The sequence below is a fragment of the Salvelinus sp. IW2-2015 genome, linkage group LG19 (genome assembly GCF_002910315.2).
Source record: "Salvelinus sp. IW2-2015 linkage group LG19, ASM291031v2, whole genome shotgun sequence".
Classification (NCBI taxonomy): Eukaryota; Metazoa; Chordata; class Actinopteri; order Salmoniformes; family Salmonidae; genus Salvelinus; species Salvelinus sp. IW2-2015.
Window position 1 is genome coordinate 14067147 of NC_036859.1, and position 21987 is coordinate 14089133.

At 42.4% G+C, this 21987-nt stretch overlaps 2 protein-coding genes across 2 annotated transcripts in view; one reads left to right on the forward strand and one right to left on the reverse strand.

Moving 5' to 3' along the window:
- Positions 1-256: 256 nt before the first annotated feature.
- On the forward strand, positions 257-1771 carry cebpd (CCAAT enhancer binding protein delta). Its single transcript, XM_024010280.1, has one exon. It carries the CDS (start codon positions 501-503, stop codon positions 1410-1412), a length of 912 nt encoding a protein of 303 aa, XP_023866048.1. The 5' UTR covers positions 257-500; the 3' UTR covers positions 1413-1771.
- A 193-nt stretch (positions 1772-1964) lies between these two features.
- spidr (scaffold protein involved in DNA repair) overlaps positions 1965-21987 on the reverse strand; it is a 72860-nt gene continuing 52837 nt past the window's right edge. Inside the window, exons 12-20 of the mRNA XM_024009690.2 lie at positions 13329-13416; positions 12980-13120; positions 12740-12799; positions 11815-12025; positions 11296-11532; positions 9852-9945; positions 9572-9686; positions 9154-9207; positions 1965-2432 (exon numbers count right to left, since the gene is read on the reverse strand). Coding sequence (XP_023865458.1) covers positions 2313-2432; positions 9154-9207; positions 9572-9686; positions 9852-9945; positions 11296-11532; positions 11815-12025; positions 12740-12799; positions 12980-13120; positions 13329-13416 — 1120 coding nt within the window. The 3' untranslated portion in view covers positions 1965-2312. The remainder of the gene's footprint in view (positions 2433-9153; positions 9208-9571; positions 9687-9851; positions 9946-11295; positions 11533-11814; positions 12026-12739; positions 12800-12979; positions 13121-13328; positions 13417-21987) is intronic.

Sequence of the window (21987 nt, forward strand, 5' to 3'; positions counted from 1 at the left end):
TCGTTGACATGGCAGAGCGGCGCAGATTACTGTTAGGGCGCTGCTACCTCATCGCTTTTGCTCGTTGACCTCACATACACCGGTGCCCCGCGGTTCAGCATAATCGAATCCCCCCAATACACTCGTAGTATAGAAAGAGGGTGTCATGTGCGCACACCCTTCTCTCCTCAAATGGGAGCTAAGGAGACCACGTGATTCAAACTAGACTCTACTGGCTTGTCAAAGGGGGAGGTAAACCTTTGACGTAAGCAGAGGAAAGATACAAAATACACTCCGCGAAATACAGAGACTTCAGAGAAGTTACAGACCTTAATATACCGCCACTATTTTAGAATAAACCTAAACACCACTTAAAAGAAGCAACGTTGGGGAAAGGGAAGAAGAAGCTCCAGTAATACAGAGTGAGCGTGATACATTGTATCAAGCTTGTTCCAACTACCTGGCTACTAAGTAACGAAATCTATTGACGTCCGATCCCACGAGGGCAGAAAGCAGAGTTCATGTGTGATATATACAGCCTGGATTCTCAGTGCGTGTCTCCACAATGCAACATGAGTTGGGCGATGGAGCCTACAAACTTCTACGACAATAAGCTGAGCAGGGGTCTTCAGGGGGTCTGCAAACCCGGGAGAAGTGATCATGGCACGGGCGAGGACACAACCATGGCCGAGCTGAACACAGCCCCTGCAATGTACGACGACGAGAGTGCCATCGACTTCAGCTCCTACATAGAGTCGATGACAGCAGTACCACACCTGGAACTCTGCAACGATGAACTTTTCCTTGACTTATTCAACACTGTGAAGCAAGAGAAGACAGACTTCTACATGCCAAGCTCGACTACGTCGTCCAGCAATATGCAGCAGCTGTCAAACTGTTCAACCAACGCATACGCAGTTGGAAGCCAAAAAGAGTTCGAGAGGAAGCTCAAGGGTGGATTTGACAAGGGGGTCTTCAGTGCACCGATCAAACAGGAATCGGACTGGAGCGACAATGACATGTCCTCGTCGTTACCTTCCCAGATCAAAAACTGCGCGCAGACCTCCGTGAGCCTTCCCATGGGACAACCAACGCCACCATCAACCCCAGAGCCTCTCTCAAGCCAATCAGCCCACTCCTCTCCTCGGAAGGTCGGCAAGGAGAAAGGGAAAAAGAATTTTGACAGGTACAGCCAAGAGTACCGCCAGAGACGTGAGAGGAATAACGTTGCAGTGAGGAAAAGTAGGGACAAAGCAAAGCAACGCAACGTGGAAATGCAGCAAAAAATGCTTGAACTGGGTTCAGAGAATGACAGATTACACAAAACAATCGATCAACTAACCAGTGAGCTCACTGGCCTGAGAGATTTCTTCAAGCAGCTTCCCAATCACAACTCCTCGTTTTTGGGGACCACGGGTGGGGCTAGACGGTGACCAATTAATCTTACTTTCTAATTAACTGAACTTTTGAAATACATACCTCAACACAGACTTACCATCTGTAACAGATGCATTATAAACAAGCTTACATTTATGGCACTGGAAATGTACTGGAAACGTAGGCTTCCTCCCATATTGTTGCCATAATCTTTTTGGGGGATTTTTTTTTCTATATTAAATTATTTTACTACTTCATTTAGTTGTTGTTATACCAGATATGGTACATGTTTTATAATTCCAAACTTTGTAAGAACAAGAGCATGTTTGAATTTTATATAGTTTATATTAAAAAAACTTTAAATATTTGTCTTATGGAATCTCTAATAAAAGTGCTGAAAAGTCATACAAATCAACATTGTCTATGAGTGTGTTTGGGATGAACATATTAGTACATATGTGATTATAAATTACTTGGCATGGTTAAAGTATGTTTTATATGGATTTGCTGGGGCCAAGAATCTACCTCAGTTGGAGTTGGGCCACTTCTCGAGAATAACATTTTCACAGCTAGTGGAAGAAAGTACAGAAAAAGGTAAACAAATACACTAACATATAATACAAGGTTTATTGACACAGTATAAGCACCATTCATCTTCAGAGAGAGATTAGGAGGTAGATATTCAAGGGAACACTTTGAAAGAAACGTGCGGCTATATACAGCATACAGGCATATTTTACAGTCACCATTTGGACCCACGTGACATAGTCTGACATATGTTACTCCTCTCTGGTCCTTCAGTTCTAACCTTGGGCTGTCAGCTCCAGGGTCCTAACATATCAGTAACGCACAAACAGATCTATTTTTTCCACCCTAACTATTCATGCTCTGTACAGAGCCTGGGCCTGGCTGGGCTGAGGAGGCCTCCTAGTCCTACAGATTGATTTCACGGGATCTCAGAGGCAGATCTCTTCCAGGCCGATCGACGGTGCAGGTTTCCTGGTGACCACGCGGACATAAGCGCTGAGGGGGCCCACCTCCTTCCCCAACACATTTTCCACCTCGTAACCTGGGAACTGCAGCACATGAACAATCAACTTAACCATGGATCTATAGGCATAGGTTAGTCTACGAGTAAGACTTACAGTTTAAGTAGGAAGTTTAAATGTATTTGGCTAAGGTGTATGTAAACTCAGTTTTTCACAATTCCTGACATTTAATCCTAGAAAAATTCCCTGTCGTAGGTCAGTTAGGATCACCACTTTATTTTAAGAATGTGAAATGTCAGAATAATAGAGAGAATTATTTATTTCAGCTTTTATTTATTTCATCACATTCCTAGTGGGTCAGAGGTTTACATACACTCAATTAGTATTTGGTAGCATTACCTTTAAATTGTTTAACTTGGGTCAAATGTTTCAGGTAGCCTTCCACAAGCTTCCCACAATAAGTTTGGTGAATTTTGGCCCATTCCTCCTGACAGAGCTGGTGTAACTGAGTCAGGTTTGTAGGCCTCCTTGCTCGCACACRCTTTTTCAGTTCTGCCCACAMATTTTCTATGGGATTGAGGTCAGGGCTTTGTGATGGCCACTCCAATACCTTGACTTTGTTGTCCTTAAGCCATTTTGCCACAACTTTGGAAGTATGCTTGGGGTCATTGTCCATTTGGAAGACCCATTTGCGACCAAGCTTTAACCTCCTGACTGATGTCTTGAGATGTTGCTTCAATATATCTACATCATTTTCCTGCCTCATGATGCCATCTATTTTGTGAAGAGCACCAGTCTCTCCTGCAGCAAAGCACCCCCACAACATGATGCTGCCACCCCCATGCTTCACGGTTGGGATGGTGTTCTTTGGCTTGCAAGCCTCCCCCTTTTTCCTCCAAACATAAAGATGGTCATTATGGCCAAACAATACAAATTTTGTTTCATCAGACCAGAGGACATTTCTCCAAAAAGTACGATCTTCGTCCCCATGTGCAGTTGAAAACCGTAGTCTGGCTTTTTTAATGTCGGTTTTGGAGCAGTGGCTTCTTCCTTGCTGAGCAGCCTTTCAGGTTTTGTTGATGTAGGACTCGTTTAACTGTGGATATAGATACTTTTGTACCCGTTTCCTCCAGAATCTTCACAAGGTCCCTTGCTGTTGTTCTGGGATTGATTTTCACTTTTCGCACCAAAGTACATTCATCTCTAGGAGACAGAACGCCTTCCTGAGCGGTATGACGGCTGCGTGGTCCCATGGTGTTTATACTTGCGTACTATTGTTTGTACAGATGAAAGTGGTACCTTCAGGCGTTTGGAAATTGCTCCCAAGGATGAACCAGACTTGTGAAGGTTTACAATTTTTGACTTGACTGATTTCTTTTGATTTTCCCATGATGTCAAGCAAAGAGGCACTGAGTTTGAAGGTAGGCCTTGAAATACATCTACAACTCCAATTAACTCAAATTATGTCAATTAGCCTATCATAAGCTTCTAAAGCCATGACATAATTTTCTTGATTTTTCCAAGCTGTATAAAGGCACAGTCAACTTCGTGTATGTACTTCTGACCCACTGGAATTGTGATACAGTGAATTGTAAGTGAAATAATCTGTCTGTAAACAATTGTTGGGAAAATTACTTGTGTCATGCACAAAGTAAATGTCCTAACTGACTGGCCAAAACTATAGTTTGTTAACAAGACATTTGTGGAGTGTTTGAAAAACAACTAGTTTTAATGACTCCAACCTAAGTGTATGTAAACTTCCGACTTCAACTGCAGTAACCCGAGTCACAACTAGCACTCATGCTAACAATAAACATGTTACCAAATAACATCCAATAAACACTGTGAAGCTATACAAATAGGCAACATAAATGTCAAGAAGAGCGTAACCTATGTGTATATAAACTTCCGACTTCAACTGTATATACAAGTTAGACATGCTCAATGAGAACAAAAGTTGGTTACACTCTATAATATAATTTATAATGAAAAAGTATTGTTATTAGATTGGGGGGGAACACATCCAGTGCAAAACCCAATACAAATATTTTCTATTGAGTTATGTGGTGCTGATCCATCTCAATTAACCTGGATTGTTGGTTTGCCCTGATTCTCAACAATGGATGTAAGCCAGGTTGTCAACAATATCCATTCTAGAATGCTGGATGATACAGTGCATTCAGAAAGTATTCAGGTCCCTAGACTTTTTCCATATTTTGTTACGTTACAGCCTTTTTCTAAAATAGATTAAATAGTTTCCCCCCCTCAATCTACACACAATACCCCATAATGACAAACAATTAAAAGGTTGGCATTTTTGCTAATTTATAAAAAATAAAAATAAACTAATATCACATAAGTGTTCAGACTCTTTACTGAGTACTTTCTTAAGGCACCTTTGGCAGAGATCACAGCCTTGAGTCTTCTTGGGTATGACGCTACAAGCTTGACACACCAGTATTTGGGGAGTTTCTCCCATTCTTCTCTGCAGATTCTCTCAAGCGCTGTCAGGCTGGATGGGGAGCGCCGTTACACAGCTATTTTCAGGTCACTTCAGAGATGTTCGATCGGGTTCATGTCCGGGCTCTGGCTGGGCCACTCAAGGACATCCAGAAACATGTCCCGAAGCCAGTCCTGTGTTTTCTTGACTGTGTGCCAAGGGTCGTTGTCTTGTTGGAAGGCAAACCTTCACCCCAGTCTGAGGTCCTGAGCGCTCCGGAGCAGGTTTTCATCAAGGATCGCTCTGTACTTTGCTCCATTCATCTTTCCCTCAATCCAGACTAGTCTTCCAGTCCCTGCCACTGAAAAACATCCCCACAGCATGATGCTGCCACCACCATGCTTCACCGTAGGGATGGCGCCAGGTTTCCTCCAGACGTGACGCTTGGCATTCAGGCCAAAGAGCTAAATCTTGGTTTCATCAGACCAGAGAATCTTGTTTTGCATGGTCAGAGTCCTTTAGATGCCTTTTGGCAAACTCCAAGCGGGCTGTCATGTGCCTTTTACTGAGGAGTGGCTTCCGTCTGGCCACTCTACCATAAAGGCCTGATTGGTGGAGTGCTGCAGAGATGGTTTTCCTTCTGGAAGGTACTACCATCTCCACAGAGGAACTCTGGAGCTCTGTCAGAGTGAACATCGGGTTATTGGTCAACTCCCTGACCAAGGCCCTTCTCCCCCGATTGCTCAGTTTGGCCAGGCAGCCAGCTCTAGGAAGAGACTTGGTGGTTCCGAACTTCTTCCGTTTAAGAATGATGGAGGCCACTGTGTTCTTGGGACCTTCAATGCTGCAGAAATGTTTTGGTACCCTTCCCCAGATCTGTGCCTTGACACAATCCTGTCTCAGAGTTCTATGGACAATTCCTTCAACCTCATGGCTTGGTTTTTGCTCTGACATGCACTGTCAACTATGGGACCTTATGTAGACAAGTGTGTGCCTTTCCAAATCATGACCAATCAATTTAATTTAACACAGGTGGACTCCAATCAAGTTGTAGAAACATCAAGGATGATCAATGGAAACAAGATACACTAAGCTCAATTTCAAGTCATATAGCGAAGGGTCTGAATTCTACAGTACCAGTCAAAGGTTTAGACACACCTACTCATTTAGTTGATTTATTTTTACTATTTTCTACATAGTAGAATAGTAGTGAAGACATCACAATTATAAAGTAACACATATGGAATCATGAAGACATCAAAACTATGAAACAACACATATGGAATCATGTAGTAACCAAAAAAGTGTTAAACAAATCAAAATATATTTTATATTTGAGATTCTTCAAAGTTGCCACCCTTTGCCTTGATGACAGCTTTGCACACTCTTGGCATTCTCTCAATCAGCTTAACAAAAAGTTAATTAACTTCTTTGGGGTAGGGGGTAGTATTTTCACGTCCGGATGAAAAGCATGCCCAGAGTAAACGGCCTGCTACAAAGCCATAAAAGCTAGAAAATGCATATTATTCGTATATTTGGATAGAAAACACTATGAAGTTTCTAAAACTGTTTGAATGATGTATGTGAGTATAACAGAACTCATATGGCAGGCAAAAACCTGAGAAAAAATCCAACCAGGAAGTGGGAAATCTGAGGTTGGTCGATTTTCAACTCCTATTGAAGATACAGTGAGATATTTGTACGGTTGCACTTTCTAAGGCTTCCACTAGATGTCAACAGCCGTTAGAACCTGGTCTGATGCTTCTACTGTGAAGTGGGGCCGAAGGAGAGAGAAATGAGTCAGGTCTATCATGACCTAAACATGCCCTGACCATGCGCGTTCACGTGAGAGCGAGCTCTGTTCCATCGCACTTCTGAAGACAATGGAATACTCCGGTTGGAACATTATTGAAGAATTATGTTAAAAACATCCTAAAGATTGATTCAATACTTCGTTTGTCATGTTTTTACGGACTGTAATATAATTTTAAAAACTTTTCGTCCGTACTTTCCGCTGGACCTGCCCGCGCGTCGTGAGTTTGGAAAGTGTACTGAACGCTAGAACAACAAGGAGGAATTTGGACATAAATKATGGACATTATCGAACAAACAAACATTTATTGTGGAACTGGGATTTCTGGGAGTGCATTCTGATGAAGATCATCAAAGGTAAGTGAATGTTTATAATGTTACTTCTGACTTCTGTTGACTGCATAATATGGGGGATATATTTGTGTCTTGATTGGGCTCTGAGCGCCGACTCAGATTATTGCATGGTTTGCTTTTTTCATAAAGCTTTTTTGAAATCTGACACAGCGGTTGCATTAAGGAGAAGTGCATCTAAAATTCCATGCATAACAGTTGTATCTTTTAGCAATGTTTATTATGAGTATTCCTGTAAATTGATGTGGCTCTCTGCAAAATCAAAGGATGTTTTGGAACTTCTGAACGTAAGGCGCCAATGTAAACTCAGATTTTTGGATATAAATATGAACTTTACCGAACAAAACATACATGTATTGTGTAACATGAAGTCCTATGAGTGTCATCTGATGAAGATCATCAAAGGTTAGTGATTGATTTTATCTATATTTCTGCTTTTTGTGAATCCTCTCTTTGGCTGGAAAAATGGCTGTGTTATTCTGTGAATAGGCACTCACCTAACATAATCGTTTGGTTTGCTTTCGACGTAAAGCCTTTTTGAAATTGGACACTGTGGCTGGATTTACAACAAGTGTATCTTTAAAATGGTGTAAAATACATGTATGTTTGAAGAATTTTAATTATGGGATTTCTGTTGTTTTGAATTTGGCGCCCTGCAGTTTCACTGGCTGTTGAAGAGGTGGGACGCTACCGTCTCACGTACCCTAGAGAGGTTAAGTTAATTTGTGGAATTTCTTTCCTTCTTAATGCGTGAGCCAAGCAGTTGTGTTGTGACAAGGTAGGGGTGATATTTGGACTCATCAGACCAAAATACAGATTTCCACCGGTTTAATGACCATTGCTCGGGTTTCTTGGCCCAAGCAAGTCTCTTCTTCTTATTGGTGTCCTTAGTAGTGGTTTCTTTGAAGCAATTCGGCCATGAAGGCCTAATTCACACAGTCTCCTCTGAACAGTTGATGTTGAGATGTGTCTGTTACTTGAACTCTGAAGTATTTATTTGGGATGAAGTCTGAGGTGCAGTTAACTCTAATGAACTTATCCTCTGCAGCAGAGGTAACTCTAGGTCTTCCTTTCCTGTGGCGGTCGTCATGAGAGCCAGTTTCATCATAGCTCGATGGTTTTTGCGACTGTACTTGAAGAAACTTTCAAAGTTCTTGAAAGGTTCCGGATTTACTGACCTTCATGTCTTAAAGTAATGGGCTGTCGTTTCTCTTTGCTTATTTGAGCTGTTATTGCCATAATATGGACTTGGTCCTTTACCATATAGGGCTATCTTCTGTATACCAACTCTACCTTGTCACAACACAACTGATTGGCTCACGCATTAAGAAGGAAATAAATTGCACAAATTAACTTTTAACCAGGCACACCTGTTAATTGAAATGCATTCCAGATGACTACCTCATGAAGCTGGTTGAGAGAATGCCGAGAGTGTGCAAAGCTGTCATCAAGGCAAAGGGTGGCTATTTTGAAGAATCTCAAATATTACATATATTTTGATTTGTTTAACACTTATTTGGTTACTACATGATTCCATATGTCTTAGTTGATGTCTCACTATTATTCTACAACGTAGAAAATGTTAAAAATAAAGAAAAACCCTTGAGTGGGTGTGTCTAAACTTTGGACTGGTACTGTATGCAAATAAGGTATTTCTGTTTATAGTTTTTAATACATTTGCAAACATTTCTAAAAACCCGTTTTCACTTTGTCATTATGGGGTATTTTGTGTAGATTGATGAGGATTTTTATTTATCGAATCAGTTTTAGAATAAGGCTGTAACGTTACAAAATGTGGAAAAAGGGAAGGGGTCTGAATACTTTCCTAATGCACTGTATATGGTGGTCAGAGCCATATATTTAAATATTTGGCTCTGATGGTGGTATGTGGGTGATACCAGTGTTTGTAGATTAGAAGGAAATATAGATCCAACTCTAGCGATACTAGTATCATCTGGCTCCTCTTACAGTATTGATCTGTGTGAGTAAGTCCAGCCATTGTTCTAAACAGATCTCTTAACACAGTCTAACTATGGGCTATTAGACAGATGACAATGATGTCACTTTCAGCAAACATACTGACAGTCTGACACACAGGAGGATCAAAATGCTATATCAGTGCACTAAACTGAGAGGTAAGTGCTGTCTGCATAAAAAGGCAGGTACAGCGTATTACATAACATGTGAGAGAGAGAGAGAGCTCACCTCATGGCCAGAGGCTGCACAGTTCAACACAGACATGATGGTACTCTGCTGGAGCTAGAAAACAGTAGAGAGAATAGTCACCATACTAGTTGAATAAATGGTCTGGACTGGACTGTCAAACTAGACTTCTTCATATTAGCGGTTTTATTAAATTATACCATATTACATTACAGCACATACCTTATAATAACATAATAAGCTGTCATAGCGTTTTCAACAGTTTCATGTTACCATTAATGATACAATCTAAGACTATATTTGACAGTGACACTAAAAGTGAAAAGTTTTGAGACCACATCTTGATTAACATTAGATCAACCTTCCTTTAATATTACTTTATGCTTATGCACTGCTATGTTACACATTGAAAATACAGACATTTGCCAACACACAACCTAAACTCAAAATCTTGTCTCACCTTTACTTTCACAGTGAAGTCTCTTAGTGTAGAACAATTCATGAACACTTCAAGCTGCATGTTCATGGTTGGTTGGTCAACCAGTGAATCACAAGCAACACAAAGGAATGCTTGACTGGGGACAACAGACATAATGCAGATATTGACATCACATTTCAACCATAATAAAGAAGTTCCCTTTGCGAAAATGTTTAGTTATTCTATTGGTAAACCAATAAGATTCAATCAGTTAATTCGGCGTATCCCCTATAGGTCATCAGCAGGTGAATTGAAGACTTACGGCTTTTGGGGTGTCATCTCCAAGAGGTCGCTCCCACACAGGCTGCAGACTGGCCAGGAGTAGGCCGTGTCCTCATCCACACCAACTATCACACCTGCCATCACCAACACAACCATCAGCACTAGCCAGAGAAACAAACCTTATAGGGCACCACATTGACTAAACTGGTAAGCAACATGGGTGGAAACTGGGACTGAGCAGTGTAACAATTGTATCAATATTCTTGAGGCCACTGTAGTAAGGATTAAAAAAGGAAAGATAAAACAAGCTCAGTAAGAAGATAAGAATGACATTTTAGGGTCAAAAGAAGGGAGAAAAAAAGTTTGCAGCCCCATATATTCTTATCTGTGAGTTAAAATGGATAGCAATTGTTTACTCCCTTAAAGAACTGACGCAATCATAGTTAACAACCAGAGATATGTCCAACTCACAGCTCATGTAAAATATATACATAATTACCAACCAATAAAAAGAAAATTCTGCCTTCACACAGAGCCAGGCAAACTGCCATAAGTTAGAACTTGCTTACGAGTGCAGATAAAGACACATTATATGGCAGGTAGCCTAGTGGTTAGAGCGTTGGACGAGTAACCGAAAGGTTGCAAGATCAAATCCCCGAGCCGACAAGGTACAACTCTGTCGTTCTGCCCCTGAACAAGGCAGTCATTGAAAATAAGAATAGAAATTGAGAAGAAATACCCTATTCTACACTACAGAGCCAAGCACAACTGTACCATGCTGGCCTGGTTATGCATCTACCATAGCGTCTGGAGCCATGCTGGAAATGACCATTTGAAAATACACTATCTGAGCCAGCAAAGCACGGGTTCAGCACAGCATTCGGGTTGGCGTGAATAGTGTGAATCAGGCATTGGTGTTTGTTGTTTTATTCAGCCAGCTGATCCAACATGGAAGACGAGTGGGAGAGACCTGAACTARTCCAAAGGGTTCACAGTTTCACCTTTGATCTCTCCTGTGACACAGGGTGCTAACAGATGCAACTTATCGTGACTTACTCAACTTTCCCTGCGATGCATATAAAATAGACTGTAGACAGACAGTGAATGCATTTTGTGCCAGTATCTTAAGGATACTCTGTAGTTTGATTGGATCCCTTAATCAGATTCATACCATTGTCACTGAGGTTAGGATAACAGTATCATCTCTTAATTACAGATAGATAGTCCACAGCTAGTTACATTGGTGGGCCTTGAAAGGTTGTCACAACCAGTGGCTCAACCGCTTGAGGGAAACTGTGAATGCGAGTGGAAGAACACAATGCCTTTGACTAAACACAAAAAGGCCTCTCTGTCTCGCACAAAGTAACAAATACAAACAGGCAACAGCCACAAAACACTCAAAACCGTTTGTCCGTCTGTCTAATAAAACAATTATCCGGGCTAACCCTGAAAAACAATTGATCAAGGAGGAGAGCGTGACTGACCCGAGAACGTGCAGAGGGAGTTGGGTGGTGTTTCCGGACCCAGGGGATCCAGCGTCACAGGTTGTGGTAAGGCCTGAGGAAGGACATGGGGCTGGGCTTGAGGTAGGGGCTGAGGTAAGGACTTTGCCTGGGACAATGACAGTGACCCTGGGCCCAGCGTGCTCTCGGTATGTGGGCAGCACACTGATACCAGAGGCAGCAGCTGCACAACTGACTGCTCCACACACAGGATCCCACCTGGAGAGAAATCATGGCATAGCGTCATAAAACAGTAGTTTGACCTGACATTGGAGGTGCTTCCATTATTAATAGTTTTGGGGAAGCAGTAGCCACGTGACTTCAGATGTCCTACAGTATACAATACATAGTGGCTAATGCAATATACACTATATAGTGACAGACTAGATGAAAAACACCAGGTCTGCATCCCAAATGGAACCCTATTCCATATGAAGTGCACTACATAGGGAATAGGGTGCCATTTGGGGAGCAGGCCATGATATTGCAATAAAACAGTACCATGCTCTCTGACTGCGTCCCTGAATGACAAGCGGCAGGCGCTGGGGGTGGTTATTGCCTTGGCGACAGAGGAAGTGAGCACACAGGAAGTGGTCACACACACTGCCAGCGTTCGTCTGCATGGTGTCCCACCGGACTGCTGCTCCTCCTGCAAACTGGGATCAGTCACCACCAGCCAAACCTCCCCTGGGCTCCGATCACTACTCTGAGACTGGAGGGGAGAGAGATGGGGGGGACAGACAAAGATGGTGGGGGCTATCATTCATATCAACCAAGATGATAATAAAAAGAGAAAGAGGGGATCAGTCGTTAGTGTAGATTATTAGAGAGACAAGGCGAGAGAGACAACGCGAGAGAGACAACGCGAGAGAGAGTGACAGAACGAGAGAGAGAAATGGCGTCAGAGACTATGAGCTTACTTGGAAAGTACAATTCTAAGTGTCTTAGTGAATAAACACCTTTCTGTCTGTATCTGTATCAAATAAAAAGCATGAGTCTCTGCTGGCTCAGTCTGGTTGCTCAGAATCATCCATTTGATGACTGACATGACAAACAGAGTGGTATAGACAGAAAGCGTTGGACTTCACCACTCGCTTTGTTCCAGGCCTGTTATCTCCCTCCCGGTGGTCAAAGTGTAAAGGTTTCACTGTTCAACAGTAAAAATCAACAGTAAATCAACACCTGGTAGATAATGTAGGTTAGTATGCATACAGATGGTGAAGGCAGTTTGCCTCGTCTTGTCAACACAGCAAGTTCAACTTGATTCCCCACTGTCCACCACAGCAGGATGTGATCATGTTCCTGTCAACTCTTTAACTATGTTGTGTTACATCTACCCGTCTCTAATAAGATAGATATCACAGATAACAGTTTCTCAGTCACACTATACATTCTCATTGAAATCCAAGGAAGCATTTGAAAGTACCTGCGTTCTCTTGTAGATGACAGTGGCGGCAAAGCTACAACGATGGCTGTTGAGCTCACACTGAAATAGATATGACAGGCCGTTACAACAATTCATATTTGATCAATTGCCACTGGCTGAGTGAAGGAAAAATGTGTCATCTGGTCTCAACAACTCGAATTATGGGGAGGAATAGTTGGGGAGGTAAACAGAGAGTTAGAATTCAGTTCTCGCTCTCTCTCTCTGTGTGTCACTAGTTACCTGCAGTATGTCTCTGAGGGTTTGTTCTGTAGGAGGCAGGTATAGAGAGGATAAAGGCTGTCCCTCTACAGGCTCCACAGAGCCCTCTTGGCATGACAGCAGGTAACAGAAGCTTGGGGCTGGGCCTTTGTGTATGCTGTCCTACAAACAAAACACACGGAATCAAGATTATAATCCACTACGTGCAGACATTAATCATAGCCAGTTTCTTATTCTAACATAAATTAACCATAATAAGATGGGTTCTCAATATCAAATGGAAATACTGTATATACATTGTTCACGTAATTGAGTTTCAAATGCGGGAAAAGGCAGGGTATGATTCACAACGGAATATTGAATAACCTACACCTTGACAGCTCTGGTTTTCTCCAAGTACTTTGAAGGGCATCACTGGTGGCCAGAGGCTGTCTATCAGGCTGAAGAGTCTGGTCCACCTGTGAGAGCGAGAGCAGAAGAAAGTGAGAGAGGGGTTGGAAAGAGAAAAGACAGTGAACGACAGGGTATACAGAGAGGGAGGTGCAACAATATCAGTTGGTTTCCCTTTTACGGAATGACAGATCTGTTAAGACAGGGCACTTTTTAGCTTTCACAGAATCAACAGAAAGCATGCCGAGACTGGTGCGACAGACACACTCTCGCGCTCTCGCTCACACCTCTTTATCACTAGCAATCTGACTGCTGAAAAGACAAGCCGTCTCCCTGCATAGACCTGCAGCGTAGACACTTTTTGCAGACAGCCTATATGCACCTTAGAGATGATTTGCACCGACTACTCACACATCCAACCCTTACACACAAACACCCATAAACAAAACACACCCCCACTCAGAACTCACACTGCTGCTGTTATTTTATATACTATTGATTCCACTACCCACTTTATATTTGTAAATACAGCCCATTATTACTATGCATACCAATTTGTCTATTACTTCTACTACTTGTTATTTTGACTCTTTTCATCGCTATTATTGATTAATGTACTGCATTGTTGAGGGAGCTATCACATAAGCATTTCACTGCACCTTTTTCACCCGCTGTAAACTGTGTATGTGAAGAAAACATTTGATTCTTACACACACCAAAACATTTAACAGAGCAAACACCTTATGTAGGGTGTCCAATCAAAAACACATATTTAGACCAATGAGTAAAATCATGTTAATTGTGTAGATACTCCTCTAAGAAAATGAATGGTCCCAACCTTGTCTCGATCATAATCCATTCAAAAGTTATTGTAGTTACTACCCTGGCCAAAATTAGGGTGACTAAATCAATGGAGGCCAGAGAAAAAAAAGTGGTAATAAATCTGGAAAATAGCATTGCATCAGCTAGCACAGATGCTGTGCGAGAATTTAGACTAACTGACAGGCTCACCGTTGAACTTGTCTTTCTTCTCAAATCCAGAGGACATAAAACTACATAGAGGTGAGATAGATATCGATTGTGAGACGTGACACTAAACATTTTCATAAGCTTTTCATATTAATGCAACAGTTTTAAAAGATTTCTCACAAAAACAAGCGTCTCTCTGAAATGTCAACGGAGCACTTTTTATTGTCAAAGCCTTTAACAATTCATTCAGTTCGGGGCAACAGAGCCCAGTACTTATTATCGGATGTATTATGTTACGAAATCCGACTTCTTGGATATAATGTTAATGACATGTTAGAGAAAGACCCCACTGAACGATTCAGAACATGAAGAATCATATTTGTCTTGGTAAAATTTATTTTATAACATAATGAAGTGAAATTCCATCACCAAAGCACATTTTCACCCGCTCTACGTAAATCACACACAAAAACAAGTCTGGCTTCTATTGGTTTCAATTGCTGGTTTCAACTGACAATTTTGACACCTGAGGGCCTGGGTGTTGCTTTGAGGTGCCCCGTCTAGAAAATCAAACTAGGGGACCAACAGAGGAAGACCGAAAATAGCGATGCTTCAACCCCAACCTAAATGCCCAGAAACAAAATAAATTAAAACTGTCCTTGAGTTCAGGGCCACCAGTTAGTCAGTGTGTGTGTGTGTGTGTGTGTGTGTGTGTGTGTGAGAGTGAGAGGTTGGGTTGATGTTATTACTATTCCTCCTCTTTGGTGCTGTTACTCAGTCTGTCTCATTGGTTGTTAAAAACCGGTTCCACAGGGTGTCTGTGTACAGAACTGGCTCTGCACCCCGGGCTGGTCCAACAGGTCAGGATGAAGAATGAGCTCACCTCACACAACACTGACTTTGTTACCGAGACCTTTCTGTAGCTTTATTGTAACATTGTACAAGTGGGCTGATTTGCCTACTGAAGAATACTATTTAAGTACAGTAGTATGCAGTGGTGGGCCGTCAGGACCAGCAAGGCCTTCTCTGCTGCCCTAAACATCATCAGAATATATATATTTTTAAAATATATTTCCCCACAAATATGTATTAAATTATTCCCCAGAGTAAGAGTTATACTCTTMATTTCATAGCTTTCCTCTTGGTTGCACTGCTTCCAGCCCCAGGTTGAGATTTGGAGGGCTGGTCTTTATGTTAGATCTTTTATCCAATCATATTCAGCCATCATGTTTTGCCAGGGGTCTAAAATCTGCCCTCAGGCCTTCAGAATCAACAGTGCGGGCGCTTGTAGCTTAAAGTGAATGGAAATTAAAATGTAGTGTCAACCAATCAGCTTTAGAGTTGGCTATTGTACGCCTGCTGGCTGGCTCCAGTGTTACACAGGAGCCAGCTAGCAGGCGTAGTGCGTGCACGTCTTTTGATTGGATTACCAATATTGAGAGGCAGGTCCTATGGGCAGGTCTATGCAGAACCTCAGAACTAGGAAACTGAATTTGATAAACGAATTAATTTGCGTACTACTAAGCTGTTTTTTCAACCCACAATGGCGGAAGGAGGAGAAGATATCGATTTGGTCGAGGATATAATTATAACGCCATTCTCAAGACGAACTTTTCAAGAAAAGTTAGACATTGTAAGGAGAGGTCGCCCGACGCCGNGCGTACTACTAAGCTGTTTTTTCAACCCACAATGGCGGAAGGAGGAGAAGATATCGATTTGGTCGAGGATATAATTATAACGCCATTCTCAAGACGAACTTTTCAAGAAAAGTTAGACATTGTAAGGAGAGGTCGCCCGACGCCGACGCTACAAAGCCTGTCACAGGCGGGAAAGGGGTTCGTTCGCCACTTTCAAAGTCCCAACTACGAGCGCTATCAATGGCTCACAGGCTCCGAGAAGCACTGCAAACTGTACTGCTGGGAATGCCTATTATTTGCAAGTGATCGATTTGGTGTTTGGAGCCACACTGGCTTTGCAAACTTGAGTTGTCTAACCAAGGCAGCAACGAGACACCAAAGTACGGCTGGGCACTTACAAGCAATGGTGCTTTTGAAAACTTTTGGGGACACCCGAGTGGATCTACAGCTCAATGAACAAGCGCGCAGGGCAACGGAGCTGCACAATGAAAAGGTGAAGAAAAATAGGGAAATATTGAAAAGACTCATTTATTGAGTCATGTTTTTGGGTAAACACTGTTTACCCAAAAAATGTCAATTTTTGTCAATTTCAAGGTGACGCAACGCCTGGTTATACTGCGTTTCTGTCTAAATGTATAGTGTCTAGAGCCATGGCATCATAATGATGGTAATAAGAGGTGGATTAATTCGGGTGGGACTGTGTAGGACCTCACTGAAGGCCCAGGCCCCAGGCCCACGGCACGCCACTGGTAGTATGTGAGTACTGACAAGAGGGAGTCAAGGACTCAGTGACAACACTAACATTTATCAAAAACTGATTTGACATGATTACAGTAACATGATCTAATTGTCGATTTAATGATGATTAAAATTGAGGTTTTTAAGTTCCAACACATCAAAAACACTTGTTTAAGCTTTGATAAAGCCTTATTAAAAGATCAAGCCCCAGCTACTGTATATGCAGGGTTCTACAGTGCTACCTGGAATTTTAATTTAGGAGCACCAGTCCGCCAAGAAAAATTAAGGATTCTAGCTTTAATACCTCAAATATTTGTGTCATTGTGCTCCTACATTTCTTTGTGTGCGCATACATTTTTCAACTTAGACGCATAAGTGTTCCTTGTAAAAAAAATTTTTTTTTTTAAAGTCAGCATAGAGCCCTAATATGGCAGGAATGTTTTGTTTTGCACAGAGTATAAGATGGTGGCTACATGCATTTGGACCAATCCCAAATTGACACCTAAACTACGCACTTCAGGAAATCGGAGAGGATTTTACAGGTGTAAAAGGTTTGTTTTGTTTCCTCTCAAAATATCAACATTTCCTGTCTTTTTCTGCTCACTTTGAAAACATCTAGTCCTATTGATCTGATTGGTTACTAATCTGATTGGTTACTAATAATATCATTTAAAATACCTCAAATTGTGTCCCATATGTGTTTAGACACGGCGACCATTTACGGTGACGATATCAGTTATCGCACCATCTTGACCTCAAGTGCATAGGGCATAGAGGTTAGGTCTTTGTGCTTGCTCCTGAAGGGGATATATCCATCATGGCGGACTGTAGACAACAACCCCCCACCACCACCACATTATGGGATGCTTTCTGGCACACAGAGACTATTCCTTAGAAATAAATGAAGCTGTAAACACACTAACCCCTCCTCTAAATGTCCCCACACCAGTTCTCCAAACTGTTTCTAATCTGAGCTCCTGACTGTGGAAAGTAAATCATAGGTCCAGTGCGAGCACCAATGATGTATCACTTTACATGTAAACATGGGACAGTGACATGGCAGGATGATCAGCGTGTGGCCATCTTGAACGCAGGTTGTGTTCTTGAACGAAAGTTAAGAGAGTTAGAGTGTATTCGGAAGGTATTCAGACCCCTCCACTTTTACCACATTTTGTTACGTTACAGACTTATTCTAAAATGGATTACATTGTTTCCCCCCCCTCAAATCTACACACAACACCCCATAATGACAAACCAAAAAAATACAAAAACTGAAATATCACATTTACATAAGTATTCAGACGCTTTACTATGTACTTTGTGGAAGCAGCTTGAGCAGAAATGATAGCCTCGAGTCTTCTTGGGTATGATGCTAGAAGCTTGGCACACCTGTACTTGGGGAGTTTCTCTCATTCTTCTCTGCAGATCCTCTCAAGCTCTGTCAGGTTGGATTGGGAGCGTCGCTGCACAGCTTTTTTAAGGTCTCTCCAGAGATTTTCGGGTTCAAGGCCGGGCTCTGGCTGAGTCGCTCAAGGACATTCAAAGACTTGTCCCGAAGCCACTCCTGYGTTGTATTGGCTGTGTGCTTAAGGTCGTTGTCCTGTCGGAAGGTGAACCTTCATCCCAGTCAGAGATCCTAAGCTCTCTGTAGCAGGTTTCCATCAAGGATCGCTCTGTACTTTGCTCCCTTCATCTTTCTCTTGATCCTTACTAGTCTCCCAGTCCTTGCAGCTGAAAAACATCCCCACAGCATGATGCTGCCACCACCATGCTTCACCTTAGGGATGGTGTTAGGTTTCCTCCAGACGTGACACTTGGCATTCAGGCCAAAGAGTTCATTCTTGGTTTCATCAGACCAGAGAATCTTGTTTCTCATGGTCTGAGTCTTTTAGGTTCCTTTTTGGCAAACTCTAAACGGGCTGTCATGTGCCTTTTACTGAGGAGTGGCTTCCGTCTGGCCACTCTACCATAAAGGCCTGATTGGTGGAGTGCTGCAGAGATGGTTGTCCTTCTGGAAGGTTCTCCCATCTCCACAGAGGAACTCTGGAGCTCTGTCAGTGACCATCGGGTTTTTGGTAACCTTCCTGACCAAGGCCCTTCTCCCCCAATTTCTCAGTTTGGCCAGGCAGCCAGCTCTAGGAAGAGTCTTGGTGGTTCCAAACTTCTTCCATTTAAGAATGATGGAGGCCACTGTGTTCTTGGGGACCTTAAATTCTGCAGACATTTTTTGGGACCCTTCCCCAGATCTGTGCCTCAACACAATCCTGTCTCGGAGCTCTACGAATAATTCCTTCAACCTCATGGCTTGGTTTTTTCTCTGACATGCACTGTCAATTGTGGGACCTTATATCAGGGATGCAAACTGGTGAGGGCCCAAAAAGGTGACATTTCTTTTGCACTGAAACACGCAAAAAAAATCCCTGCCAGGGGGATACTTTTAAATTTTATTTTGAGCTTTAAAATGCACATTTCTAGTGACTTTCAGGCTGGATCCCTTCTTGAAATGCAGGTGAACTGTACTAATTAAACAACAAAGAATATGATCTACATAATTGGTCTCTGTGTGTTAAATAAAAAGTGGTTAATGTTAACTAAACTCATCGCTAAAAATTAAGGAAAAGCAATCCAATGTTACTTGTTGCCCAGACTTTACTGCAAATTACAAGTCCAGAGAAAAAAACAATACACTAATATTGCAGTTAGTCATGACAGCCTTAATAATTGAACGCTTGTTACCACACAGATCTAAATATTGCACTTGGGGGGAAAAAATCTTAATGTAGAAATAGAATGAAACAAACAGGCATTCTATTTTTGCTCTATTCTAGTAGCCAGTATAGTAGACATCGATTAAGTGCACAAGGCTACATGTGTGCAAAAATAAAGCTCACTGGGTAAAAAAATAAAATAATTCCCCCTCACCCGCACAAAAGTGTTACAGTATGTCAAGTTCAACACAACAAAAGTAATATCTTTGGGCTACACTGCATGTTATTACATTGTACTCTTTGTGCCTGTGAACATCTGTTCTACAATGTGCCAGCAGCAGAGCATGAGACCCTTTGATGGTAAAATTGATCTCTCAGGTAGAGTACACCTGGCATACCCCTTTTTACACCTTACTGAAAAAAAGGGAAAGTGTGTGGTGTTCCTTTCACCTCTGTTGGCATCCAGCTTAAGCCAGGCCCAGCTCCAGCTACACTTGATCACTGAATGCACTTGTTTAACGAGCAATGCCTTATTTTCACCTAATTCTTTCATTCTGACAATTAACCACTGAGGGAAAACAGTTCAGACAGCAGATAGTTAACAATTCACATAGATTGACAGGGTCCAGTGAGCAACTAACGTTATAGCTTGATTAACGCCAATGAGTCGTAGTTAATACTATTAATAACCAGTATAACCAGTACTATAATAACCAGTTAATACTATTGCTAATTGGTTCCTTGAGCTAACGTTACTGAATGTTATCTCATCTGAAGTTAAGTTCCTCGGCGTACACATCACGGACAAACTGAAAAGGTCTACCCACACAGACAAGTGTGGGTAGGCGCAGCAGCACCTCTTCAACCTCAGGAGGCTGAAGAAATTTGTCACCTTAAACCCTCACAAACCTTTACAGATACACAATTGAGAGCATCCTGTCGGGCTGTCCTACAAAGCATTACATGGGCTTGCTYCTACCTATCTTTCCGATTTGGTCCTGCCGTACATACCTACACGTACACTACGGTCACAAGACGCAGGCCTCCTTACTGTCGCTAGAATTTCTAAGCAAACAGTTGGAGGCAGGGCTTTCTCCTAGAGCAAAATTTTTATGGAATGGTCTGACTTTCCATGTGAGAGACGCAGACTCTGTCTCGACCTTTAAGTCTTTATTGAAGACTCATCTCTTCAGTAGGTCCTATGATTGAGTGTAGTCTGGCCCAGGGGTGTGAAGGTGAACGGAAAGGCACTGGAGCAACGAACCACCCTTGCTGTCTCTGCCTGGCCGGTTCCCCTCTCTCCACTGGGATTCTCTGCCTCTAACCCTATTACCGATCCCTCCTGTCTCAGCCTCCAGTATTTATGCTGCAATAGTTTGTGTCGGGGGGCTAGGGTCAGTCTGTTATATCTGGAGTATTTCTCCTGTCTTATCCGGTGTCCTGTGTGACCTTAAGTATGCTCCCTCTAATTCTCTCTTTCTCATTCTCTCTTTCTTGGAGGACCTGAGCCCTAGGACCATGCCTCAGGACTACCTGGCCAACTCTTCTGCCTGCGGCTATGGAACACTGACCTGTTCACTGGACGTGCTTACCTTGTCCCGAACCTGCTGTTTTGGACTCTCTCTCTACCGCATCTGCTGTCTCAACCTCTGAATGCTCGGCTATGAAAAGCCAACTGACATTTACTCCTGAAGTGCTGACCTGTTGCACCCTCTACAACCACTGATTAGTATTATCTGACCCTGTTGGTCATCTATGAATGTTTTAACATCTTGGCCATGTTCTGTTATAATCTCCACCCGGCACAGCCAGAAGAGGACAGGCCAACCCTCAGAGCCTAGTTCCCTCTCTAGGTTTCTTCCTAGGTTCTGGCCTTTCTAGGGAGTTTTTCCTAGCCACCGTGCTTCTACATCTGCATTGCTTGCTGTTTGAGGTTTTAGGCTGGGTTTCTGTTTAGCACTTTGTGACATCGGCTGATGTAAAAAGGGCTTTATAAATACATTTGATTGATTGATTTTTTATCACCACCTGGTACGGCAAATGCACAGCCCACAACCGCAGAGCTCTCCAGAGGGTGGTGCGTTCTGCACAACGCATCACCGGGGGCAAACTACCTACCCTCCAGGACACCTACACCACCCGATGTCACAGGAAGGCCAAAAATATCATCAAGGACAATAACCACCCGAGCCACTGCCTGTCCACCCCGCTATCATCCAGAAGGCGAGGTCAGTACAGGTGCATCAAAGCTGGGGCCGAGAGACTGAAAAACAGCTTCTATTTCAAGGCCATCAGACTGTTAAACAGCCATCACTAACACAGAGGCTGCTGCCTACATACAGACTTGAAATCATTGGCCACTTTAATAAACGGATCACTAGTCACTTTAATAATGATGTCTTGCATTACTCATCCCATATGTATATACTGTATTTTATACCATCTACTGCATCTTGCCTATGCCGGTAAGTCATTGCTCCTCCATATATTAATATGTTCATATTCTTTTTCCATCCCTTTACTTGGATTTGTGTGTATTAGGTAGTTGTTGTGGAATTGTTAGATTACTTGTTAGATATTGCTGCAC

Coding starts and splice junctions, on each gene's coding strand:
- cebpd (XM_024010280.1), top strand. CDS start 501: ATGTGTGATATATACAGCCTGGATTCTCAGTGCGTGTCTCCACAATGC.